Consider the following 27631-nt stretch of genomic DNA (forward strand, 5'->3'; position numbering starts at 1 on the left):
TCAAAAGGGAGTACTCCCACTGCTTTAATAAGCAATTCAAGTAAAGCAGAAGATTTGGGTTTTTTCCATAGAAAATATTATTACAAATCTGTAATAGCAGCAGTTTCAAATTTGCCAAAACCTGGCATCTATTAGCAACAGAACATACACAAAAATATCTTTGTTTATACAAATAAAATTAGGTTTTAATATTCACAGAGTAACATAAAAGTGATATTTTTCTTCACATTGATAATCGTTAGTCAGAGCGGTTGTGCTATAAAAGCTGTGTAAGCATTCAGTCAAGCACCATGGCAGACAGTGCATTAAGATCTCTCATGAATGGATGATTAGCTAGTATTCGATCAATCTTCTGCCTTTGATCATAGTCAGGAAAAATTCTGATCAGGGCTTCTCTTAGCTGGACTGTTTCTGAGGCAGATCTCTGTGGTGGAATTGCTGGACAAGGCTCTGTGTTTTCTTCCCATGGAAGCCTCGGGGATGAACGATCATCGTGCACTCTGCCTCCAGGCTGTCGACTGCTACTGCTCACTTCAGGGGGGAAAAGTGGTGTCTCAGAAGAATATTGTCCACTGCTCTGTAAAGCCTTTTGTGTTAACCAAGAATCTCTGTGGAACAAAATAAAAATTTTTAATTAATTAAGCTAAAGGAGATGCTAGCTGTAGCTCTCACTGTACATGAGAGAGAAAAGACAAATGTGTATAAATCAAATTTTCCTGCTGCTCAGTCAGTTACTGACTGGAATCAAATGACAAGCATTCTTTCAAACTGGAACAAAACAAGAGGTGTAGCAGTTCTCAATTTAAATCTAGCACAACTAACATTAGTATCACCCAGGAATAGCCTCAATATGCTGTGATTCCTTCACTTGACAGATTAGAGAAACAGTCAAAGACTGTTTTATGAAGGTATAGATAAAAAGATACATTGAACAAATGTACACTGACATGGAACATGTGAAAATGCTGACAGACCAAAGGAGCTTCCAAGACTGCTTCATGAGACTATTCCTCATGTACTTTTGCTCTTGACTGAGGTGTGTTCATATTTAGATCAGGGCCTTGTTTCCCTTGTATGGTATCCTTAACAGGGCAATGAAGTTATTTTGGCAATCTCAGGATTTGAATACTCTTATTGAGATTTCATTTCAGACTTTAAAAAGTTTTGCTGCTCTATACACTGCTAGCACTACAAAGTTCACTCTACTTCAGATGCCAGCAGATACCAGAGAAATGTGAAGTGTAACTCATGTTACAGTCTAGTTTCCTACCACCAAGGGAAACAGTATCTAAATTACAGGGCTCTATTTTAAAAGCATTCGGGTTGTTACGTCTCCTGTTACTCAGCGTGGAAAGGTTTTCTGAGGTTTGCTGAAGATCCTTCCAGTTTCTGATCTTGTTCCTTGTGCCATTTATGCTTCCTGCATCATTTAACTCATGTAGAAAAGTCACAGGGAAGTAACAAAACTTTGGGAAAAGTCACAGGCAAGGAACATTTTGCTTTCCTCTGTTTTTCCTGCCCCCGAAAAAACCCAACCCCAAACTAGACACCAAAGCCTAGAAAGCAAGCTCTTCTGTGATCTTCTCAAAAGACACTCCATTTCTACAATCATCACACTCACCTACCTCAGAACACTGATTTAATTTTATTTCTCTCAGACACAGGTAAAACACAGTGCTCCAAATAATATCTCAAAGGTTTTGTACAAGAGCTTAAATATTTAGTATTTCTTTTTGGAGTTCTAGCACTCCACTCGCTTCTTTATGTCAACACACTTATTTTCAAATCAGCTTGTAATCTATGGTATAAAAATGTTCCGCTTTCCTCAAATGTTTACAATACATGAATTCTTGCTTATTCTTTGTATTAATCCGTAAGCATAGCTTGCCTTTTCTATTGCCAACTTTTAAGTTACCTCACTTGTTTTTAAAAGCCTCTCAATACTCCTCAGAATTATTAGCATTTCTAGTTCCTAAACAGGTGAAAGAACAGCACATTATTATCTTGTGCAAAAGAGCAAACAAATTTTTAAGTCTTGGCAGTTCATGCAATTCATACTTTTAATATGTACATATTTAAAAAGTACATTAATCTTAAATGAACAATATGTTCATTAATATTTATAATTATTACTCAAATACAAACAGATTTAATAACAATGCCTCAAAAATTGTTTTGACAACAATTGGTACCCTCAACCATGAGATGAAGTGTCACCCCTGTGACAAAAAACCCCGAGTGCAGAGTGTTTGTCCCCCTATGAAGAAGTGACCAGTGTCTTGGATAACATCAGTGTAACTAACAACACATACCCACATCTCTGGCACCTCTGGGTGCTGTTAACACACCTGTGCATGAAAGCCACCACAGTCAAATTTCAGAAGAAGTTTGTCATACTTATCTTGGCTCTCAGAGAGATCTTGATTAGAGGCAAATGTCACCAGAAGTTTCTGAACCAACTGAAGTAACAGGAAAAATGTGGGGTTTTTTTTGTTAAACTGCTACATGCTACAGTGCTCCTGCTTAACTTTACTGTGCTTTACAGGTATGTAAATGAACCAGAACAGTTTATTTCAAATGTGAAATAACTGTATCAAACAAAAGTGGAAACAGTGTTTATACCTAGAACAGCCTTCACTTCGAAGGAAGTCATCTAACCTGGGTCCATTTCTTCCCAAAGGATCATCAGGAACCATAAATATGTCACCAGCAAAAGTGTACTGGAGCAACCTGCAAGAGAGTTCTTTTAAATAACAAGGTATTACACCTTTGCCGTCCTTCACCTTTGTAGCACAGGACAAATTTCCTTAGAGTAGATACCACATCAGGACTCCCTGAAGATTAATTAGTAAACCCAGCTAAGAGACAACCACCATTCCCTGTTAAAATAATTCCATGGGAATTATTGAAAGTGGTCCTATTGGTCAGCTTTCATAAATTATCTTCTTTTTTCCCTTTACTTTTGAATATAAATAGAAAAGAACACAGAGCCTTTTTTTTTTTTTTTTTTGCCAGCAACTGTTTTATGACAGAAAATTTGCAACAAGACCACAGTGGAATTTTCTAGGTGACTAAAGATTTTTTTGGTTGTTCTAAATCCCCTTCCTTGAAAGGATCTTCAGGCATATAGCTGAAATGCCTGTGTTAGCAGAAAGCCACACAACTAGCAATAGAGCATTAAATTTAACTGTGTTTACAGTTAAAACACAAAGATTTTTTTTCTGGAATCACTCTGGGACAGGTAGAAATCTGCATTGAAAAAAAAACCAACCCAGTTCAACTGAAATTTGTTTGCAAGGAGAAGATTTGGTACCGTGGAATTTCCCCAGAAGTAAAACTAACAGCAGATGTTAACATAAGCTCTAAAAAAACCACAGTCTCGAGATGCCATGCCAAGTATTCTTACTAAAGTTCTGTGGGAGAACAGAACCTGACTTGGGTAGAATTGACTCAAGAAATGATGTAAATATGCCTACATGATTAGCCAGCATCAATTCCATGGTCTTGTGGGTATATTGTGAGAATCCAGGGCAAGTTTTTAGCTGCTTATTTAATTAGAGCTATACTGGTCCCAGCCACTGTAACAAATGTACCCTCAGAAGATGTCAGGGACACTGAAGGATTAGTGGGAAATTTCACTATCAGAAGATCACACCTTAGTAGTAAAATAACCCAAATAACCTGATTTAACTGAAATGGAAAAAAAAATCCCAAACACCCACACCCAACAAACTAACAAAGAAACAATGTCTACAAGATGAAGCAGGGATATTCGATAACTAAGTGAAATCAGCTAAAACCAAAGAATAACAATTACAGGGAAATGGTTACATGCATACACTATAAGTGTTCATTTTGTTTATCTGTGCCAATCAGTCCCACTTGAGTAGAGTGATTGATTCTGAACAATTAGAGGTGACACTGTGCATCCTCATCAGCTATTGTGTCTCCCTGAAAAAAAAATGAGCTTTGAGACAAGAAAGGCTGTGAAAATGGACTGCTCAAACAAGATCTAACACTGACCTTCAGAAGTAACACACATGTGCTGTTACACCGAGCTCCTGCTTATGTAAGCAATTAACACACATACATGACAGAATATATGAATAACAGGGATATTAGACTACTCAACACGTGACTGTAAAGCCATGAATCATCACAGTGAATCATACAGTACTTTATTTGGATCTACCAGAACTGCATGACAGATTAATTAAAGATGGCAAAGGGGGTAGAGTGCCTACAACTGCAGGAACAGACATACTTTTAAAATTTCACAGAAATTCAATAATTACCTTTTCTGAATAATTTCTCTCCAGGCAAATGATTCCGTCACAAATTCTCTGAAGTTATCATTAGTCACAATAACACCTCCAGTTTTAGCAGCAAGGTGTAATAAAAACCTGTAAAATTAATTTCAAAGATCGCTAAAATAGTTTATTTTGCTGAAAACAATCCAAAGATCTAGAAAACTAAATATTTAATCATCCAAAAGTAATTTATTTGCATGAAAACAAGCACCTTGATTACCAGGAAATTACTCAGGTTTTACTCAAACTTACAACAATAGTTCGGGTAGCATGATTTAGTGCATCAGTGTCTTCACTTCTCCATTAAAAAAAACACCAAAAAACTACACAAGCAAAACCCCCAAATAAATATCTGCACAGGTAAATGGCTTGCTTTATGGAATAGTACAGTATTTATTACACAATCCAACATGAACTCATTTCCATACACTTTTCTGTTTAGCATTAATGACTGTGTTCTGCATGTTAGTTGTTTGCTCTGTCAACGCTTCTTAAAAATCCTTTGTTAAATAAATTATGGAAAAACATTACTACCGATTTACTAAGAAAAAAAACATGTTTGCTTTTGTGATAATAAAAAAAAATGTGATAATGTCTGAAAATATATTTTTTCCATTTTAAACTATTTTAGTCACAAGATAATGGATGGTGTCCTTTTAAAGGAAAGTGCATGCTTTTAACAATAGTGCAAATATGTTATTATAACACTTATTTCCACAATAATCTCAACTGCACTGAGAGATCATTTCTTATGAAAGGCTGGGTGTATATAAAACATTAGTGAAGTACTAGGAAACTTCCACAACACAGATTACTAAGGCTTACTGTGTCTTGTTCACTGACAGATGATCCCCACATTTTGGAGTTGATTCTTGGTGGTCAAATTAACCTGGAAGTTCACTGGCTCACACATGGTTACAAATGCACTGTTCCAAACACACAGCAAGGTCTGTGTGCCAACATGGAGCCATGTGGCAACATGTGCCAACAAAAATGGAGCTAAATAATACCTGATCAGTAGTTGATTTATGCCACAAGCCTAAAAGGCAATTCAGGGGTAGGGTGATGACCACGAAAGCATAAAAACATTACTGGAAGATTAATTTCTTCAGACTGCCTTTTTTTTAAAAAAAAATTGCCATGAAAGTTTCTAGTTCTCCATGACTTTCTGAATAAACAGTAGTGTTTCCTACAACAGTGAAATGATGTAACAGATGTAGAACTCAGTCTTGAGTTGGAGGCATAGCTCTGTCTACAGAGGTTTTAGAACTAGCTAATAGAACTGCTCATGAAATATCAACCTTTTACAACCATTAGATGTTTAAAAATATTTTAAAACTATGTATATTCTGTACCTGTCATCATGAGCAGCAATTCTTGCTCCTAAAACCATCCTTGCAGGGGTTAAAGACAATATTCCAACATCCTCGAGCTGTGTTAAGAAATTCTGCTCTGTTAAAACATGATTTGACAATTAATTTGAGATATAATTAGCAGAGAGAATGGGCTATTTTTGTACCAATTAAGCTATAGAAATGACATTGATAGCTGAAGAATTGCTCATACCATAAAAATGGAGAAGAAGAGGTCAAACCTAGAAATCAAAGGGCACACAAAAACCAACCCAAAAAGTCCTCCACTGATGGCAGACCTGCTAGCCTAAACAGCATTTCAGGGTTTCTCACACTGTGTATGGAAACCAAATTACTCATGCTGAGCAGCCAGACTGCCCTGCTCAACATTTGATGAAACATTCCTTCTCCATTTATTCTACACAGAAGAACCCAAAGAAATAGTTACAATCTAGTTTAATTAAGGAAACATTAGGAAATGTCCCTCACCTGTAATGGAAGGGTCACGTCTCGTTCTCCACTGTGGAACAAACACAGTAATATTTCTGTGGCCACGTTTCCAAAAGTAGTCAACAGCTATTGCGATTCCTCGACAGGAGAAGAATTTCCTTAGACCATGACTGAGGGTGAAAGAAAAAGTAGGGAGATTAAATTCACTAGAGTTTTACCAGGAAAACAAAGAAAATGGATTAAAACCTTGCAAAGTGAAGTTGAAAGTCCCACATAGAGCCTCAGGAAAAGAAAAGGCAGATGGGTATTATAGATGAAGAATCTTCTAAATGGAAAGAGCTCTTCAGCAAAAGAAGAGAACAGATACATCACTTTGCAACTTTATAGCTCAATCTCCTTTCAGTTTCCTGGGCATGGAATGGAACAATGGAATAATCATAAGTGGGTTTAACTTTTTAAAAAAAGAGGCCCGCAGTGATGGTTTCTGAACTCTACTGAGTGTAGATTAGAACTATAATAATCCAATATTGTAGTACATCCAAATACAGTCCTACTACAAAATAGAACACCTTTGGTTCAACTGATTACCAAGGATTACACCTGAACAGCCCTCTGATAATTATTAGAGCCTCCTCTCCCTTCATTTCAATAGTCCAAACTTCGTTCTGAAGCAAAATAATGAAATTTCTTTGAAGAAATATTTTCAAAACGTATTCTGGCATTAATCTTTTTTCTCTATTTAAAAATATACGATGTTCATGATTTTTTTAACTCACTTAAGTGACTTTCCAGAAAATCAGGAACTGCCTCAAATGAAGGGACACAAAGATTTGAATTGATGACCTTGTGAGCGCCTTCCCAACTGGAATTATCCCAATGATGCTATTTGCCTATTTCACACATGGCACAATTAACTGTCTAACCAGGCTCCAGAATTTTCATAGAGGCTACACTTAGACAAAACAAAGATATGATTCCCTAGAAAAGATACACTGATTGAGCACTGATGGCATGAACAGCCAAAGCATTTAATGAAAAACAGTGTATAAACTATGTTTTGAGTTAAATGTCAGATCACTAAAGTACTTTTAAAAATAACTGAGCAAGTGGTATTCCTTTTTTAAACCCCCAAATAATAGGCAAGTGCATATTATTAACCCTAATAGTAAGCTCTGTTAGTTTTGAACAGAATCTCATCTTTAAACCCTAGTTTAATCTACCAAGAAATCTCCCAACATAATGGTCTTTAAAAGATTTCCATGGAAATATTTTACAGTGAAAATCAGCCTTTTGTAGCACTCATTTATCCTTTTCCAGTTTTGTAAATTCTTTAAAAAATACATTTATCAAAATTTAAATCTATTAAAGTTCTCTGAATTTGGAGAGGATTCTTTATGTAAAAAGGCAGAAAAACAAATAAGCTATATCTTAAATATAAAAGGCAAAAAAAATCTGACTTACTAACAGAATTTTGAGAGGAAAAAAAAATACTATGCCACACTTGCCCTTAATAAAATTAAGCATTCTTGGAGTCAAGAACAGTCAAATAAAATTTTCAGAGAAAAGTTACTCTTTCTAAACCTTCTGGGACAAACTTTAAATGCAGCCATCATCCCACTAATTTAAGTTAGGCATCCTATTCATTAAATTGGAAAACTCTATTAAATATTTCCAGTTAATTAATGACTTTCAACCGGACTTCAAGAAATGCACAGGTCTCAATATTCATGTTGAAATTTATGCTTTCTCTGCTTGTTCATCCTCCTGTTTTAGAGCTGCAAGCTGGCTGAACTACACAGTGTATTGTTTTTTAAGTGTTTTGAAGCTTAGAAAAGCAGCTCCTGATTTGTCCTGAGTGATCACAAAATCTTGCTTTGCTACAACTTAAAAAAGCATGCAAATAGAAGCAACTTCATCAAATAACATGTAGAATGAATGTAAACTATAATATGAAAAAATAAGTCACTGCTAAACTAAATTAAATATGAAATGCTTTAACTGAGTTAGATAAACACCTGAAGGGACAGCAAATCACTACAGCAAGATGGTATTTTCAAGATATCCATCTCAAAGACTGCATCTGTTCTCCAAATGCCTTTGCAAATGCTGGTTTTGCCTGTCCCAGTTCTTTAAAATCCTGTGAAGACTCTACAAAGGTATTTCCTAAATTAAACAAAAGATGATCATAAGCAGCACAAATCAGCAAAGAGCAGATTGCCTTCTGGGACATGTAACAGTTTCTCCTTGGTTTGTAACTAAAGTAAATACTGTTGCCAATGAGTGGTTTGGCTGCTTAAAGAAACACTGCCAAAGGTATTGCCAAAGGCAGGGTTTGATATGAATTTGTGAAAATATGGCTTCACAGAGTTTGGTGGCAACATTCACTCTTGTGAACTTGCGAAGAGCAAGTTCATTATTTGCTGCACAAATTAAGGCATACAAAGATCAAATTGGAATAAAGTTTGGACTGCTTTACACAGAAGGCTGGAATGCAGAAGGCGGTGAGGGTGCAAAGCACATGGATGCAAAGATAAGGTTGCAGAAGGGTTCAGCAGCATTTAATAACTGAGTACTTTAGCATTTACAAAGCACTTCCAAAGGGCTCGCTATAGCTGTAATGACTTAACTGTAGATTTGAGGCAGTAACATTCATACCATGATCAATTCACACACACACAGGTACACAATGTGAACACTTAATTCTCTTTGCCAAAAGATATTTATCAAAAATCCACTCAGCGTCAGGGAAATGCTCAGACCAAGTCCCTTTGCATTTCCCAATAGGTAAGGGTCATACCTCAGGAAGTGTGGAGACCTTCCTGAGGTATGAGGAAGTGTGTATAAGTGTGAGCATTTTGCCAGGAACACTCCTCTCAGTATCACCAAGGTGAGGATTTGTGAGCTCTGAGCGGTGTCCTGCTCAAGGCAGGTGCTGCTGAGCCCCAGGAGAGCTCAAAGAGCCTCACTCAGGACTGCTGGCTACAGATCCACAGGATGACTGACTTGGGCCAGCAGTAAGTTTCCCCCAGCCACAACCCAACTCAGTAACTCCTGGGCATTTTTCCTCCCAAGTGTAGGTACAATGGTGCACCTCCACATGGGCTATGATTCTGGTAAATAGTTTACCAAGGCTTCAAAGGGTAATTGACACCCTTTTGTTTCCCACCTTGTTTGGACACCTGATGCTTCTGAATGGATGCACCACACAAATACATATTAACAAACTATTCTAGGAAGATAGAATTCCATTCAATTATTCTTTCATTCTGAGCTTCCTCCACATTTTAATAAAATTTAAATTACCCAACAACTGGATATTGCAGTTTGCCCTCAAAAGGCCTGTTTTCAGCATACAAAACCAGGTAATTAAAAAAAAAATTGCTAGCAGCTAGGGTAAACTCCGGGTGTTTTCTCATTCCACAAGCACCCTGAGACAGTGTGTAACAGGCCAACCCTGTGATGCACATGCCAAAAGAAAAAATTCTACAGCTTTTGCATGAGGCAAGCAGTGATTCAGAAACCCATACAGCATTAGTCTAAGCATGTGAGTGATGCATTAATATCCACATCCCCAACAAAAAAGAGGGCCAGAAGAGCCCTGAACTAGCACAGGCATGGAAGCAGTCCTCAAGTTACTGAGAAGTAAAACTGAGAGCAATTCAAAGCAATTTTTCAAACAGCAAACTTTATGAAATGTAAGAAACTAATGAGGCTTTATTTAGCCAGAGGGAAGCTGCAGAATACCTACATGATCAAACCAACAGGCCCCCAAGCATTGATTATTTAGTAGGATATTCGAATATCTTGATGGTTCTGCTATTTTGAGGCAGCTCTGTCTTTTACATTTCATAACTAGTTTTCATTTGGTTGGGTAGAAGGCACTGGGTGTTATATAACCTTTTAGGGGACTCTATGTCAATTGCACCCAGCTACTATGCCCTACTCTAATGTGGGGTGTGTGCAGACATGGTGTGCTTGTCAATCCACTGGGGTGCATGAAGGAAATATTGGAACCTCAGTAATGCACATTTGTAGTTGGTAAATATACATATATACACTGCTAAAAAATAACAGGATCCAAGAACTAATATGCAATGCTGTCAGAGGAGAAATATGTCACTACTAGATGAGAACCTCCACTTTTAAACTACAAGATGTTAAAAGCACAAAAATCCCCCAAACCACTTAAATTGACAATAACTTAACCTTGTTGTTAGGCACTGGCAAAGCATATTAAACTTCATGCATAACACTTGATTGCAACAGAGCAAAGCTTGCCCTGAGATTACTTCTGACTGAAGTGTTACATTGAGCTGAACACTGGTGATTCAAATCAGGTTACTCTGAAATGGCACAATTGTGTGTACAGGCACACCAAAACCCTAGCTAGCAAGACCTCAACACATGCCACTGCAACCTCTTAGCCCCCATTTAATCTGAAAGTTCATTAACTGTTCATAAAGGGATAGCTGAAAAGAACAATACTTACGAAATTGCAACATTACTTCCATCAATAATTATATGTTTTAAATATGGTTTTCCAGGTTCATTTATCAACTCCAGTTTGTATGGCTTCTTCAGAGAGTCCAAAAATCTTTGAACTCCAGTAACTGAATGATCTGGATGTGGTCCCACTGTGTCTCTGTCTGGATTTGAGGAGTGTTTTTGTGAGGACAGTAACCGGTCTGGGACAGGATTGTCACAATGTGAGGTTTGAGAAAGGCGCTGGTGGAGAGGCCTCACTTGAGAAGAGCTGCAGTGTCCCAGCTGCTCCTCAGAAACAGGGTGGCTGTTCTGTACAGTTGAGGGCCCTACAGATTTTTGCTGAAATGCACTTTTACTCTTACTTGAGATAGGCTGTATATCTGAGCTCCCTCTGGCTACAAAGCCAACATCCTTTAGAACTCCAGCTTGCACAGTGCTGAAAGCTACCTCACCATCAGTTTCTATATTGTTTGACCTTGAGCTGTGATTCTTACCAGGGCCATAAACATCTCTTTGTTTATAGCACAGACCTGAATTTTTGCTGGGAGGGGAAGAAGATTTGCATACTAATCGATGCATTTTATCTTCTGCACCAACTTGTGTGTCTGGAGTACCTCTTATTTTGTGATACTCATTTTTTGTCTCCTTTGAAGTATGGCTGGATTTAAGTGGACTTTTATTCCTAGAAATGCCTTTGTCTTCTAGGTTTTGTGAATTATTTACATTATTTCCTAAAGGAAAAGTTCTAGGCTTTTGAGAAGACTGTTCATGTTCTTTTTTGAACTTTAAATTTTCTTTTTCAATTTCTTCTAGCAATATTAATGGTTCCACAGATTGTCCTAGGATACCGATAACTTTTTCTACAATATTTTGGGAATATCCCATTGTTTTGAAAAAGTTCACAAGAATCTTATATTCCATTTCCTCAGTGAGAGCATCACCTTCTTTAAGGCAGTAAGTAGGACCATCTGATTCATTGCAGCTATCCAAAATCAGATCAATAACTGCATCAGAGTCTGAAGGATTCTTGTCTAAAGAAGATTTCACTTGCTGATCATTTTCCAAAGAGAAATGCTTTTTAGGGAGCCTTTCCTCCTCATCAGAAGACCTTCTTTTACATGACTGCCTCTCTTTAAAGGCCACTGCCTCTAACAGAGGGTCCTTTATGGGAACAAATCTTGTTTCAGGAGCATCAGAAAACACAGTGTCCATTTGCTTTGTAAGCTCAGTTACAGGTGTGCCAGCATTGCTTCTCGCTTCCTCCCCAACTGCCCTTCCATCTCTGTTTGCAGCAACAACTTTGGAGGTGCTGTTCTGTTCAAGCTGCCGTGGGTTTCCAGAGCCTGTGAGATCTATGATTTCCATCTCCCCTTCAGAAACATCACTTTGGGTAAGAGCTAGGAGTTCTCTTTTTAGTGCACTAGGCAAAATCAATAAATCCATTGTATACTTATCTGCATGTGCTTCTACGAATTGTCTGAACTGCTTTTTAATCTCTGATTCATTGTCATTTAATAAGCTTTCATTATTCTCAAAAAGCTTCACAAACTGCTGCACATGACTTTGAGCCATAACAACGGCTTCTGCACCCCCCTTAATACTGAGCAATCCCATTTCCAGCACTGTTACATCAGCACACGTATCCTGAATAAGACTGTTGAGAAACAGGCTCTGCGCACCAACAAAGATGCAGTGCATGTCCTTTGGGTAGTACTCCTTTTCTTCTAGCTCAGGTTCACACAGGCCCTTGATGTACTCCTAAGAGAAGAAAGAGAGCAGAGTGAATAGTTGTGAAAACCCAGTATGTTCAGTTGGCTTTTATTATTTCAGTAATGGACAGGAACATTAGAAAAGAAAGCAAACTTAGTGTAAGTAACGTGAGAAAGTGAACACTGCCAGTAAACAGCACAGTAGTAGTAAAACACTAATATCTAAAACGATTTTTAAATAGATCTCATTGAAGGCTCTCTTTTATATTCTCTTCTTTATACCTGATAGTAAAGGGTAACAATTTTTAGATAAAACAGTTTAAAAGACTATCAGAAGAGATTTATTTTCCCATCCCCATTCTTTGGTCAAAGAGAACTCTTCATGAAAAAATGCCTTTCATAAAAGTTCTACCTAGTCCATAAACCTGAACTTTAATATAAAGTTTCAAAGTACATTTCCTAAGGCTTACCACATCAGTAGCCATCCTATATTTTTGTTACTGAGAAAACCCTCCAGATACTTCCATGTTCCTTAAGTTAGATTAAATCCCTATGCTATTTCTGCCACCTGTACGCCACTACAGGTAAATTTACTATACTACCTTGTTTTAAATGTGTCAAGAGTTCAAAACTATGTCAATATAGTACACTATTTATTCTTTCAGACAGTATTATTTTTCCCAAACTGCCCCTTTCTGTGCTTAAAATTATTTGATATAGTGAAACCAGCTTCTAAGCTGCAGTCACTGTATTTGCAGAATCCCAAGAATCCCACATTTTATAATCTATATTTGCTCGCAAACATTAATTCTTTCAAATGGAACTGAGAACCAACACAAGGTAATGAGTAGTAACACCATTTCCTATCACCTCAAGTTACATCATCACCGGTATCAAGGCAGGCTGCCTCAGGAGTGTATCAGAACAAACTGCTTCCGCAGCAAAACCCACAGGGTTATTCTCCACCCCCAACTCATCATATGACTGCTTTTGCAGAGCAACAAGATAACATAACTGGAGAAAAGGATACTCTACATCTAGGGATTTTTTTTTAAACTAAGCAGCAGTGTAGAATGTATACATTGTATGTGACTGATGAATTAAAACACAAATTGCTACCACTAAACCTTCCAACAGAAAATGAGCAACTGTTTGTACTTTCTAGTCAATAATTCCTCCATGTGTCTGAAAACCGTTTTACCTATAAGAGAAATCAAGTTTTTCATACCCTTTAAAGTATTAAGAGTAGAAAACATTTTTTTATCTTGTTAGGAAAAGCAGCAATTAGAAAACTGAAGTCTTGTGCTATTTATTTCTTGTGCTTTAACTTCCTGGAAAAAAGGGAAGTTGCACTGCAGATGCCTGGAAAAGAACAGCTACCTGTAACAGTTTCTGGATTCTCTGAGCCCAGGCAAATTGGTTTAGAGTAAATTTCAGAGTCAAATAATTCAACCCCTATATATTCATAGTGTTTTCTTTACAACTCATTGTAAGGAAGCGCGTTACATGCTGAGGAACACGTGCATGACTCAGTTAAGGAGTCAAGTTTTTGAAAGCTGGCTGCCAAGCCTGAAATCAGTCACAAAACACATACTCTGGATCTCTACTAACATCCAAGCAGAGTTAAACAAACAGACCAACCAACGCCCATATATCGAGATTTTGGGCTTGAAAGGGACCTTCAGCTACTGCTCACACCAAAATTCCCCTCACATGATTCAAACAGCTGTACTTGCCAGGTTCATTATGAGCAATATCAATTTCAGCACTACTGCTGAGAAACTCCCCCCCAAAGGTTAGTTGTGCAAGCTATTTAACACGTCTAAAGACACTTCACAGCAACTGTAGTCCCTTCTGAGACACATCCTGTATAGACAGTTCTCCTAACGCGTTAGAGCTGGGTTAAAAAGAGAACTATCTGACAACTTTTACGTGAAAGAAATATTAGCTGCGTTAAGCTTTAGTGAGTACTTTGCTAAAACGAGCTGCTAAATGCCACAGAATAAGCGAAGTCTGTAAGGCAAAACATGGCAACGCCCAAACAACTCCGAGGAATTTCTTGACTTCGGAAGAAGGAAAGCGAAACATTTTAACCTCGCTTTAAAACAAAAGTCGGCCCACCCCTCACCGGTGCTGCCCCTAAGCTAAAGGCTGGACTATTTCATAACGCGGTGTTCATGAACTTTGCACTTCCCAGCTGAGTTGGTACGCTTTATTCCCTACGCTTATGTCAACACGGCCGGAGACTCCCTGGCACCAGGCTCACGCCCACCTGCCAAAGCAGCGCCGTTTCTATTTCCTCCTGGGGCACGGCTTTTCCCCACCCCTTCTTCCTACAAGCCGCGGCCCCGGCCGTGCCGGTCCGGCGGGGCCTCCCCGCACACAAACCCCGCTGCCCGCGGCCCCAGCGCCCGGCCCCGCTCCGGGCCCGTACCTTGGCGCTGCTCACGGCCTTCTTGCAGCCCGCCAGCTGCACCCAGATCCTGGCACTGGCGGTGGGCGGCTGCAGCGCGGGCCGCCAGTCCCCCTGCGCCCCCAGCACGGCCAGCCGCACCTCGAACAAGCCCTCGATGCGGCCCCGGCTGCGCTCCAGGAGGCGGCTCTTCTCGGCGGGGACGGTGAACTCATCCACCGTGGGCTCCGGCGAGGAGCCGTGCTGTGTCCGGCAGGCCGCCATCAGCGCGGGGCGCGGAATCCCATCGCACCGGGAACAGCGACACCGGGAAACGCCGCACCGACCTCCCGCGTCATCGACCCGCGACGGCGCCGGACACCGCCCGCCCGCAGCCGCGCCGCCATTGCTAACACCGGCGGCCTCGCCCCGCCCCTGGCCCCGCCCCAGCTCCGCCCAGCCCACCCCCCGGCCCGGTCGAGCCCCGCCCCTCAGCGCCCCTCACGGGGGCGGGCCCGGCCCCTGAGGGCCCCAGGGCGGAGACGCCGCGGGTCAGCTGTGCCATCCCTGCCCGAACCGTGCCGGGCCGCTGCTCAGGGCCCAGCGTCGCGCCCAGGCAGCCCTGGAGAATCTCCACACTGCACACCCTTTCTGGGCAATCTGTTCTAGTGCGCAGTCACTGCACAGAGAATAAATTCTTCCTCATATTCAGGTAGAACTTCCTATGGGTCAATTTCACCACCGAGCAGAGCCTGGTCCATCCTCTTGGCACTCCCTATTTAGGTATTAATACACATTAATGAGGTCCCTTCTCAGTCGTCTCTTCCCGAGGCTGTACAGGCCCAGCTCCCTCAGCCCTTCCTCATAAGAGAGATGCTCCAGTCCCGTGATCAGCTTTGTCACTCTCCGCAGGACCCCTCAAGGAACTGCATTTCCCACAAGTTCCCTGACTCTGGTGCTGAGGGGCCTGGCGCTGCACAGAGCCCGGCGGGCACGGCCTCCCCGCCTCTCGGCCGCACTGTCCCCGCCTCCCGATCGTTCTCCGCCCCTCGGCTCCTCTCATCCCTGTCTGTGTGTCCCGGGAGAATGGGAGCGCTCCTCTTAGCCCTTATCGCCCATGTTTCCCGGCACAGCCCCACAGAGGGGCCGCTCTCGGCCTCGCGGCCACAGCCAGAGGCTCCCACCCGGCTGGCGGGGAAACCTTGGAGTAACACTCTCGGCACAGCCAGCTCTGGTATTGTCTACTTGGATTTCACTTAAAAAGAAAATCAGGCTTTATCCATTTTCATGGCGGGAGACAGAAGTGTAGTCCCATCCCCAAATCTTTAGCTCTGATAGCCCCCAAAATATAGAGGGCACACTTTTACTTAGCTCCCCCCCCCCCCTCCCCAAACTGTTAAAGAGACAAGAAGGATAAGATTAGGTCTTACAAATTATCTCAGGGACTGCTGTTGACTTTTGTGTGCCTGGAGCTGACAATACGGACCAGCTGTTGTACAGAGGAGTGTATGTCTCCTTTCATACCATCCCAGATACAGGTTAGCGTCTTCCAAGTTCCCCTTGGAACTATTTGATTCCAGTTTGTTTTGGCCATCTCTTCAGCATCACTGTGAAGTTAGATTTTAGCAGCTGTTCATTAAATACAGCCTCCGAAGGGAGGACAAATATTTTATTGTTATGCATTTAAATGTACATATTTTGTTTTAATCTACTTGTATGTTAAACCAGGAAAGGCTTAATACAGAAATATAAAATATCATTTTTATATAGCCACTTGTATCTCTATTAAAACTTTTTAAGCAAATGACAGTTTCCAGTTCTTAGCCAATAGGAAAATCTCCCTAAAAGCTTACATCCAAGTATTGCTATATATACTTTCCAATCTGAAATTGAAGTCATTCTTTGAGCCAAATAAAATTGTCTGAAACAGTGGTAAAATGGAAAAAAAAAATACATCTGTGTACACACAAACACTCATTCTGCACAGGACAGGGTTTTGACAGGGAGTATGATATTTAAGAAAGATGCTTCCCTGAAATAGTTTACTGAAGACAATTTTTTCCCCCTGTTTTTGTTGTTCAGACATTTGTATTTTGGTTGAATTATGCTACAAGGTTCACACATAAGGATGTAATCTAACATTCAGGGAGGCAATTTCTGAGGTGATTGCTGCCATCCACTGTTAAAATGCAGTCACTACAGCCAATTTTGTATTAAGTTATTATTACTTAGAAACGACATTGTTTCTATGAACTTTAGAGTTCTTAAAGTATAGAACTTTATAATAAAAATGAAATTACCAGCATTTTGGGACACAAAATATCATCCAGAAGCTGAAAGAAAATTGAATTCTACCACAGCGTTTTTGAATATCTCATATCAAAGAAGGCTTACTGACTTCTAAATGATGTGGGTAATGGTTGGGGCTTGGACATTTTCTTGCCTGTTTTGCCATGCTGCATGTTATAAAACATGGTTTCACTGCTGAATTTATCGTATGTGTATAATTATAGATATATTCTTGATAAACCTGAATTCAAATGCATTATAATGGTGTGAGGCTGCTCTCAGGGAAATCACTGTGAGTGTGAGCAGTTGTGGTTCTGTGACCCAGCCTGCTGAGATTAGGTAGTACCTGACATTATAACATTCAAGACAAACTAAAGCCCTTTTGAAGTGGAAAAAAGATGCTATTGAAAAGGTTTACTAATGATTATATACATGGGACTATTATTTAAACAAGTTGGAACTTTCTCCCTGCATTGTTGTGAAGCGAACTAGCAAAAATATCATTACCTTTTTTTTGTTTTGTAACTTCAGCCTCAACTTAATCTTTCTCTCACTTAGGAGAAATTTCAAGCCTCTTGCCATAAGCACAAGTGCTGGTGTACAGACCCCAAATGTGAGCTGAGAACACTGGAAATTCTCTGACATCTTACAATAGGCTGATTACAAAGTGGACTTGTTGGGGAAAAAGGATTTTGTTTTCCTCCTATGGGAGGAATTTGTTTTGCAGTAAAATATCCAAAGTGACAGGCTCTGATTAGTTGGAGGGGAAATTTCACTTTCCTGGATCTTTGGTTGTATCTTGTAAGTTTATTTTAGAGATGGAAAAGTGCAATGTTTTGCTGGTAGCAGTCAAAGCAATTTGACACACCCAGTGCCTGGTCTTGCTTTTCTGCTTGGCACACCTGTGGGATATATTAGAGATTTTCCTGAATGTGAGTTGATGCCAAGTCATTATTTGCATTACTGCTGGGGAAATACTGTAATGGTAATGTGTAAATAGGTGTGAGAGTTTTTTTCATGTTTCGCAATCGCTTGCTTCAGCCGCTTGCTGCTCCTTCTTGCTCTTTATAAGAATTTCTGCAATTGAAAATTAATTGTGTGAACAATTTTGTGAAATTGGACCTTCCTGAGTAGTTTGGGCTTTGGCTGCATACTTGAAATAGTAGCTGTACTGGTTGAAACAGCAAGGAAGCCAAAATTCCAAACTGTCTTTCAAACCTGTGCTGGGAATTTGATCTATGGAGTCTATGAATGCACTTTACAGATGGTGCTCTGATCCTCAGTATTATGGTCTTTAGTGGGGCTATTTTCATGCATAAATTTAAATATTTGTTTGATGGTTTGTAGGCTGTGGACTTAAAATATTAGGGTATAGGATGTATTCTGCATGAATATGAATAACAAAAATTTTAATTTTCAGTCATAACACAAATAGTTATGTGTATATGTATATATATAGTTATGTCTTAGAATATAATAGCATATTCTAAGGGTGATACCTCAGATAAATTCTATATATTTCAGAAGGAAATATATAGAAATAATCTGAGGCCTCAAGTCTTGTGTGTAATATAGTCCTAAAACTTAAGGCAACCCTAAATTCTCATTAGGAAATTTCGGTATACTTTTAATTAAATTTTTTTGCTGTTGTTTTTGTTGTTTGCAGGACTACAGAGAAAGAAGCCAAAAATGGTTTGAAATGGAATTATTTAAAATTCTTTACAGAGACAAACTTCCACATCTTGTTCAAGCCCCCAGTTATGGTGTGACAGACATTTACGTGTGCTTGAAGCCCTGGTGACTAAGAAGGTGATTAAGAAAGTTTCCCTTTTGGAGAATTTGTTGCAATGCTGATACCTTAATGAACCTATAGATAATCAAGTTTAGCATCAAGAGGCAAACATTTTGAACATGATCCAAGGTATAGGTTCTGTAATTAGTAGTTTCTATAACCAAAACTTATTTATCCCTTAATTTTAGAATTAATTGTTTCTCTTAATTCAAATTTCCATTCAAAATAACCTGTTGTAAATAATTGAGTCTTTATAAAAGGAAGAAAAGACAAAAATGCTGCAATTATACATGCATCAATTGTTGAGAGTGGGTAGTATTTTTTTATGTAATGAACTCTGCATTTTTTTTTTTGAGGCTTTTTGAGTGTGTTGGCTCAAGTTTCTTAATTAGTTACAAAAAGCTGCAGGTGTATTGGCAAAGACTGTTGTTTAGCCTGGGAAATGTTCCAGGAGACAGTTTTATGGGGCTTTTTTCTAATGTAAATATTTAGCTATATTATTACCAGTAATTTTAAAGGTTCCTCACTCTGTGACTGCTGTGTATTTAAACATTGCAGCTTCACTTAGATGACTGACAAAACAAATGATAACCTAGGAGTACAATCTTTATTGTGAGAGGGGATTGAACACTACTGAATTGCTTGCAGAAATGACAAGTGGTGTCTGAAGGGGCGTCAGCACCATACAGCTGGCCCTGAGCAATGCAGAAATGCTGCAAAAAGTGAGACATGCTCAAGTGCCACTCTAAGTTAGTTTAAAATAGGGTGCCTCGTCAAAGTTTCTGCAACTACAAAAATTAAAACAGTACTCTTGCTAATCTTGCTAAAATCTAGGGATTTCATGAAGTTCTTTCAAATAATTTTTATAGGTTATCAAAAATGAGACTCTTGAGCATCTTACAGTCTTTATGACTCTTGCAACTGTTTGTTTTTTTAAATTTTCATAAATATTTTGCTACTACTCTGACTACTGGAATTTAATTTTCTTTTTTTTTGTTTGTTTTCTGTAAAGCACTAGGTATGGTTAATTGCTGATCATGTCTTTGCATGTGCTGTACCCTTTATGTAGCTGATTGCTAACAGAATAGGACCTTACAGCTGATTTCTGTCTGTTCTGAGAGGTTCAGTTGAGTTCCAGAGTGGGTGGGAAGTTGCAGCAGTAATTGAAAGGTACAACGGGTGCAATGAGCTGTGAAGATGTGCTTACAATGCTTTTTAACGCTTTAAAAAGATGCACCCTGTAGTAAACCTTACTGTGGGTGATCTGGTTTTGTTTTTTCTCTTTATATTTGTGCAAAGCAAGATGAAAATAGGTATATAAACTTCTATGTCTGAATTATGCCAGTTTGCAGATAACTTGCACAAAATCTAACTGTTACAAGGTTAAGACCAAGATAAATGAGTATTCATCTGAATGTATGGTCCTGTTGACTTCAGTTTGGCTGCTGAGCAGACTAAATGCTGATTTACTTCAGTAAGGTTTTCCAGAACCTGGTCCTAAGTTTCAGTATTATTTTAATGTCTGAAACATTACATATGGTAATACTTGGTTTGTATTTTATTATCTAGAACAATATCTTTTCTTCAATTACAGATAAGAGTTCCCTCTAAATACACCAAGTTTTTTTAACTTTTGTGTATGGGGCTGGGCCAGACTTTCTGTACATACAGTGATTTGTACGCAGTCAAAGCGTGTGAAGATATTTCTGATATATTTACACTGTTACTGAGCCTCTCTTGAGGGGTATATGAAAACACTGCAGTTAAAAATTGGACTCACACGCTTTCTGTGACAGTAAGGTTTAATATAATTCTACTAAAACCAGTGGAATTATTAATCAGCTGATGTAAATCTGAATATTTCCAACCATTTCAGTAAAGTTTCAGTAATAAGAACTGGGCATGGTAGGCTTGTGTAATAGTGGTGAAAAAAGCAAATTAGGCTGATTTTCTTTACATAAAGCACAATGATGCTTTACACATTTGATTCCAGTGTATTTTATTGCATGTCTCAGAGCAAAAGCAGTTCAGCTAAATATCAATGGAGGGCCTTTTCTAGACAGAGACCTCTGGAAATTGCTTCAACCCTCTCACATTTAGAAAACATATTTAGAGAAATGGGATGCCTTCATTTATGTGCTTGGTTTCACCATGGTGGAAAAACAAAATGTTTCAGGATGATGCCATCCCAGTTTAGCTTATTCCACTACAACTAATAGTATTTTATTGGAGAGTCCTACATCAATATCTAGGAAAAATAAGTTGGAGGAAATTTGCTTTATATGACTGATAAAATTTTTCAAACCTCTGTCAGTCATGTTATCTACTTTTTCATACCGCTCTTCTGTCAATCTGCAGCCTTCTCCAGACTATTAAATCCTTAAACAACACACTCCATCATGCATGTAGAAATATGTATAAGTCAGGACTATCCCAAATGGCATTTGAGCTGTATTTTAGCACAGTTAAATGCAAGTTTACCTTGGAAATAAGATGCAATTATTTGAATTTCCTCCCTGAACAATGCCTACTCTTGACTGGTTTAAATTCATCTCCTTTGACCCTAGAACATTATACATTTGTTTAAATCTACTTCTAAATCCAGTTAATCCATGGAGGTTTATATTAGGTGAGGATTAGAGGAGAACAGCCATGCTGCAAACCTGAGCCAGTGCTACTCAGGCAGTACTGTGAGGACCAAACTTCCTTCTAGAAACCATCAACAGTAAAAAGAAAAATCTGGGTTGGAACCTGATTTCTGAACTTATTTGAAGATATACTCTTAGGAAAACGTAATATATATGTTTATGACATACAGTCTTACAAGTTTGAATATATTTTGCTAAACCTCACCACTGACCCTGTCTTGGGTCCAGTTCATTTTGAAACAGTAAACCATTATGAACATTTTTTCGTCTTATTGATATGTTGTAAAGTTACCATAAATGAGCAGAAATGGTTCTAAACAAATGTTCCCTGATATACAGGTGCTGCCATTTCAATTTTGTACACTCTGACAATGAATGAGAAAATTTTTTCATTTCTCACATTCTACTGCACAGGCATCCTCATAAGAATCAGGTAAAAGTGTTCCTCTTGTATTAGTGTTTCATTGTGCTTTGAGCTGAAAATGACCAATGCAAGGTCACAGTAGTATTGTCTAAATAACCTTACACATATTAAGATTTGTGATAAAAAAGGACTTGGTAATAAAAAAGCATGCCTGTTCATATCAGCTCATTAACTTTGCTTACTGATTTACTTTCGGTTATTTTTGTGGCATAAGGACTTGTGAACTGCAGCCATTTCACTCTGCAAACCTTGGACAAAGGTGAGTGATAGCAATTTTAAGATTAGATATGTTTAAGAATACTCAAAAGGGTGCTGAAGGTCAGATCAAAGGCAACAATATACCAAATAATATTTATGTAGTTTACGTTGAAGTAGAGAAGTTCAGTGTGTCCAATATCTTTAAGAATTTGGGGGTTATTTTTCAATTACACTGGTGGAAATCAACACTTAACATTATTGATGTCATTGGGTCTACTGTGGCTTAAAAGCAGAACAAATAAGACACCAGTAGAAGCTCTTCAGTATTTGAGCTCTCTTTCCCTGAAAAGTGTTTCAAACAATAACCTTGTCACTTTACCTGCCCATCAAGAAATCCATTACAACAGTGTCTGTGATTCCAGAACCATAAAACTGCTTTAGGGATTGAGCTGTGGTCTTCTACAACTCCAGGACATGGACTTAGTTGCCTTTTAATGAATTGTGTCAAATTGTTACCAGATATCAAACACCATCATTTTAACATTGCTGTTTGAAAAATGTCACTGCTACATAAAAATGTCACTGCTACATTCCAAGTTTGATGTAATCAGAAATACATGAAGACAAAAAAAATTGAATCGAATCTTCACATTTTCTTCACTAGAATGTGTAACTCCTGAGAAACTTAGATTCTATATCCTCTCTAGTTGTTTGTGTTCCTGAGAGTTTCCTCTACAAGGGAAAGGCCCTTCATATATTTTAATTAAAGTCCAAAGAAGAAATAAATTGTCCTTGGCATATGTCATGCTAATGAGTACTAGTTAGGTTGAAAATACATGTTCATTGGTTTTACATGATAATTCCCTTTGAACCAAAATATTATGTTTATACAGAAACATTTTCTGGGAGCAGTAGGGGGCATCATTTCCCTTTTGTAATTCTTCAGAGACATTAACCTCGTGCATTGTGTGCAAATGGAATTTTTGTTTTGTTTATGGCATTAATCCTGGGGTTAAGGTTGGCCTATTGTGAGCAATAATAAGTTTAACCTTTGACTTTGTGCAATAAGATGTAATTTATTATTTTTAGACTCTTCATAAGTGCCACTGCCCTCACTTCTGCTTAAAATAAATTGAGACAAGTGAGCATTTCATATCAGTGATCTTTACATGCAAGACATAAATCTAATTTACTTATTGTCTGAGCTTAGTTCTTTAGCCTCTGATTATGTTTTTTAAAGAGTGCAAACATTTTTTGTTTGGTCTATTAGTTGATTTTTGTAATTCATAGAATTTTTGGTCCTTCACATAGATTTTCAACCAATAAAGATAAATCCTGGAATGTCTAAATGCATAGAAACTTTATGAAATGTGGAAACAAAGCAAGCAAGCTATTCATATGCATAATATTTACTTGCAAAGTAACTGAGATCAGGAAAGCATTTAAAATTAAATTTTCAAAGACAATTTAAAGATGATTAAACAACTAGCAGCATGTAAATAAATTGTTTCTGTAGCTGTGGCCTTGACTTATAATGTATACGTTATTAATAATTTTTTTAATTGTAAGTGAAAGATTTTAAACTTTTTTCTTTCTTTCAAAAACACTGCTCTTTAATTTGCATTGAATGTTTGAGTTGACTTTCAGTTTGTAGGTGAAGAACAAATTTATAGCAAGTTTACTAGTCTCCATGTTCTTCAAGCAAGAAAAAAATATACTTTTTAATTGTGTGCTGTGAGTACTTCCTCTTTTTGTCTACGTGGAGAAGGTGGTGACTCATCAAATATTTTTGGGTGGGGTGTGAGGTATATGCTGATTTCATAAATTTGGTTTAGAATTATTCAGGTAGAAAGATTCAGGCTCATGGTAAGACCAGAACACAGAATCTCTCCCCCATCTCAGACTTTATATTTTGATATTGAGACCTGTGTTTATCATAGCAATAATCACATAAAAATATTTTTCAGTATATATGGAACATGTGCAAGTTAAAGGGCAGAAAAACTTGAATAGATATAAAAGTAATTTAATGCTATTTTGGAAGAGTGCTAATGTTTGGTAGGATTCTAAAATAGGTTTTTCAGTCTGGATTTAATATTTTTGAATGAAAAAAGGAAGTTAAACCACACAGATGAAGAAGCTCAAACCATTTATACACTCTTCTCATGAAAGCTTATATAGAAAATATGTGTGTAATTGCATCATTTGCATGGCAGGAATGCCCATGATCACTTTATTTGGTCTTCATAGCACCAAGGGTTAGTTTGATGGTGGTTTCAGTCCTGCTCCTTAATTTAAATGTTTGACAACTGAAGAGACTGCTAGTGTCAGTAATATGTGCTGGTATTTGAATTTTTTCCAGTTTGTTTGATATAAATTGTCTTTTGGCTGAGCTTGCTCACAATAAAAGAGCACTCACTGGATAAGCTCAACTCCTGCTGGCTTGTTACAGGTAAGAGATGTGCAGAATATTATGAGTCCAACAGTAACAGTTTTATCTCATGACACACAATAGGCAGTGATGGATTGTCAAAGTAATTAGACTTACAATCTTCAAAAAGTAATTTTGAAAATCTTCCTGCAGCATGACTTTCACGGATAAACTTTGTAATTTCCCTTAAGTTTTAATTGTTTTAGATAATGAACATGTAATAGTAAGAATTGAAGACACCATCATTTATTCTAGTTTCATACAGTGCAGCTGTGTTGAGTAGAATGTGTTTAAATGGGAGTTGAGGAGGAAGAAATTATTCTAGTGACACAGAAGAAGGAAAGAAGAAAGGAAGTGAGATTTTTTTTCAAATGTCACACATGTGACATTAAAAAAAGGCTATTAATTTTTTAATAGCTGGGCTGTTGTATTTGAGAACACAAAAGCTGTGTGAGAGCTGAAGGGTGTGCTCCTTCTTGGTGAAGCAATAAAATGTATTGCAGTAAGCTGTTATTCATACTGTAACACACCATGTCAAATATTTGCAATAGACACCAAAATCTAAGATTACTAATCCTCCTCACAGGGTTAAAGCATTAAAGAATGGTAACTTCCAGTTGCAGCAAAATTGTGTTGTTCTGCTAGTGATAATAAACTGTCATTTTGCATGTTGATCATTTGTTAAGAAGGCTCTCTTTTTGTGAAGCAGCTATTCCCCCCAGAATCTGGAATATTTGATGTTGTTATCAGAACTGTTGTGTTTGGAAATTTCAGTCTGGAAGCTGAAATCTACATTGAGGGATAGAAAATCGGAGGATACTACATGTCAGTTAAACGTGTTAGCATGCCCCTGGAAGGGGTACAGGTAAGAGGTGTATATACTGCAAAATGTTACAGTCCCCAATTTGCAGCCATCCTCAAGATAAGGCAAAGAGGCCTTTTTCTCTTTTTAATTTTAATATTAAATTAATATTTAATGTGCAGTTATGATAAAACAATATAGGATAAAATCCTGGGACTCTTCCCAAAACTGATATTTCTTCTGACTGCCATGAGCAGATCATCCTGAGGGCCATCACCTGGCCTGTGCAGGACAGCAGGGGATTGTTCCAGTCACCCTGGGTTTATGAAAGGCAGTTCCTGCTTGAGTAACTTGATCTCCTTCTGTGACAAGGTGACCCATTTAGTGGATGAAGGTAAGGCTATGGATTACCTGGACTTAAGCAAAGCATTTGACACAATTTCCCACAGCTTTGTCCTGGAGAAACTGGCTGCTCATGGCTTGGATAGGTGCCCTGTTTGCTAGGTGAAAATCTGACTGCAGTGTTGGGACCAGTCCTGTTTAATATCTGTATTGATGATCTGGACAAGTCCCCTTGCAGGTGACACCAAGTTGGGCAGCAGTGTTGATCTGCTGGAGGGTAGGAAGGCTTTGCAGTTGGATGGGCTGGATCAAAGGGCCAAGGCCAGTGGTCTGAGGTTCTGTAAGGCCAAATGCTGGGTCTTGCACTTGGGCCACAGCAACCCCACCCAGGGATCCAGGCTGGGGCAGAATGGCTGGAAAGTGCCTGGCAGGAAAGGACCTGGAGGTGTGGTTGACAACAACTGAACATGAGACAAGTGTGCCCATGTGACCAAGAAGGCCAAGGGTACCTGATCTGTATCAGTTATAGTGTTCTCAGCAGGACAAGAGAAGTGATTATCCCCCTGTATTGGCCCCTGGTGAGGCCACACTTCAAATCCTGTGTTCACTTTTGAGTCCCTCACTAAAGGAAGGATATTGAGGTGATGGAGCATGTCCACAGAAAGGCAGAAAAGCTGGAGAAGGGTCTGAAGGGTCAGTCATATGAGGAGTGGCTGAGGGAGCCAGGGGGCTCAGCCTAGAGAAGAGGAGGCTCAGGGGGGAATTTTCTCACTTCCCGCAACTCCCTTACAGGTGGGTGGAGCCAGGTAGGGGTTGGCCTCTTCTCTCAATTGACAGGTGATGAGGCAAGAGGAATCAGCCTCAAGTTATGCAAGGAGAGGTTTAGGCTGGATATTAGGAAAGATTTCTTCACCAAAATGGTTATCAGGCATTGGAACAGGCTGCCCAGTAAAGTGGTGGAGTCCATCCCCAGGGGTATCTAAAAGACACTTGGGGACACAGTTTAGTTACTGACTTGGCAGTGCTGGATTAATGGTTTGACTCACTGGTCTTAGAGGTCTTTTCTAAATTAAAATACTATGATTTTGTGATTTCATCTGCTTGAAATTGTCCCTGTGGATCTCACAGAAATGATTCTAACATTATTGCTACTTCTCTGCTGTATGTGTGTCTTTGCCAAGTTGATTGATAAAGTCATATCTGTAGTAGGAGGGAAGGTAATGGAAAGAGAAACCCTGCTCTGAAGGTGTTAGTCCTACATTTGCATTGCTGGACTTCCATCTTTCCTATTCTTTCTCAGAATGGATGGTAAAAAATGGTATGTACTGTAAAAAGCTTATTTCAAAGCCTTTTTCTTAATTCAAATGTTTTTTCATTTGGTCAAATGAAAAAAGTGGAGACAACAATGAGCAAACTCCATGACATGTAATGTCTACTGTGCAGAAGAGACAGACTTAATGCATACATACATGTATAATATAAATACATTTTAAATATACAATATATTATACAATGTATTAATATGATATTATATAACATGTATGCAATATATAATATACACTGTATATATATATAATATCTTTATATATAATATATATAGAACAAAAAGCAACAAATTAGCAATCTATCACTAGCCACTTAAAGGCTAAGATCAAGTGAAATGTATCTCTGAGCTCTGAATATACAACTAAATTTCCTTGTGTGTCCCTTTGTGCCATTTCATATAGAAGTTGTAATGACAGGATACTTAGAAATGTTTGCTACCAGCATGGGAAAAAGAAAAACTTCCTTTCTTGTCAGAGGCAGCAGGTATGATGGTCTATCATGAAACTCTCCATTTTATTAAGTAGAAATCTCATTCCACTGGATGGGTAGTAATTCTGACAGCTCTTCAAGGTTCACATCAAGTAATGCAAGTTTTTTTCTTTTTGAAAATAAGCCCAACAGTGCTCAACAGTGTTGGGATCTTCATTCTATCTTCCTTTCCTGGTGAGTTTCTCCTTACTT

At 38.5% G+C, this 27631-nt stretch overlaps 1 protein-coding gene and 1 long non-coding RNA gene across 5 annotated transcripts in view; one reads left to right on the plus strand and one right to left on the minus strand.

The window, feature by feature from the left end:
- Window positions 1–15140, minus strand: N4BP1 (NEDD4 binding protein 1). 4 transcript variants are annotated; one of them, XM_086847139.1, is made up of 8 exons: window positions 14741–15129; window positions 10602–12355; window positions 6152–6282; window positions 5666–5762; window positions 4296–4403; window positions 2623–2730; window positions 2398–2459; window positions 1–608 (listed from the first exon to the last, which is right to left on the minus strand). In XM_086847139.1, the coding sequence occupies exons 1-7, from the start codon at window positions 14981–14983 to the stop codon at window positions 2438–2440; spliced, it is 2463 nt and encodes an 820-aa protein (XP_086703265.1). In that variant the 5' UTR covers window positions 14984–15129; the 3' UTR covers window positions 1–608; window positions 2398–2437. The 4 variants fall into 4 exon arrangements, with proteins under 4 accessions (XP_086703265.1, XP_086703266.1, XP_086703263.1 ...); XM_086847140.1 differs by having other exon boundaries at window positions 14861–15118; XM_086847137.1 differs by lacking the exon at window positions 2398–2459 and having other exon boundaries at window positions 14741–15140.
- The window catches only part of LOC111934629 (uncharacterized), a 207760-nt gene continuing 195200 nt past the window's right edge, over window positions 15072–27631 (plus strand). Inside the window, exons 1-4 of the long non-coding RNA XR_015275237.1 lie at window positions 15072–15410; window positions 16141–16236; window positions 18654–18796; window positions 21767–21860. This is a non-coding gene — a long non-coding RNA (uncharacterized LOC111934629). The remainder of the gene's footprint in view (window positions 15411–16140; window positions 16237–18653; window positions 18797–21766; window positions 21861–27631) is intronic.

The sequence above is a fragment of the Cyanistes caeruleus genome, chromosome 12 (assembly GCF_971803275.1).
Source record: "Cyanistes caeruleus chromosome 12, bCyaCae1.hap1.1, whole genome shotgun sequence".
Classification (NCBI taxonomy): Eukaryota; Metazoa; Chordata; class Aves; order Passeriformes; family Paridae; genus Cyanistes; species Cyanistes caeruleus.

Coding starts and splice junctions, on each gene's coding strand:
- N4BP1 (XM_086847137.1), bottom strand. CDS start 14,983: ATGGCGGCCTGCCGGACACAGCACGGCTCCTCGCCGGAGCCCACGGTG. Junction 5,763..6,151: donor ACGTGACCCTTCCATTACAG/GTGAGGGACATT, acceptor ATGTTTTAACAG/AGCAGAATTTCTTAACACAG. Junction 609..2,622: donor CGAAGTGAAGGCTGTTCTAG/GTATAAACACTG, acceptor TTTGTTCCACAG/AGATTCTTGGTTAACACAAA.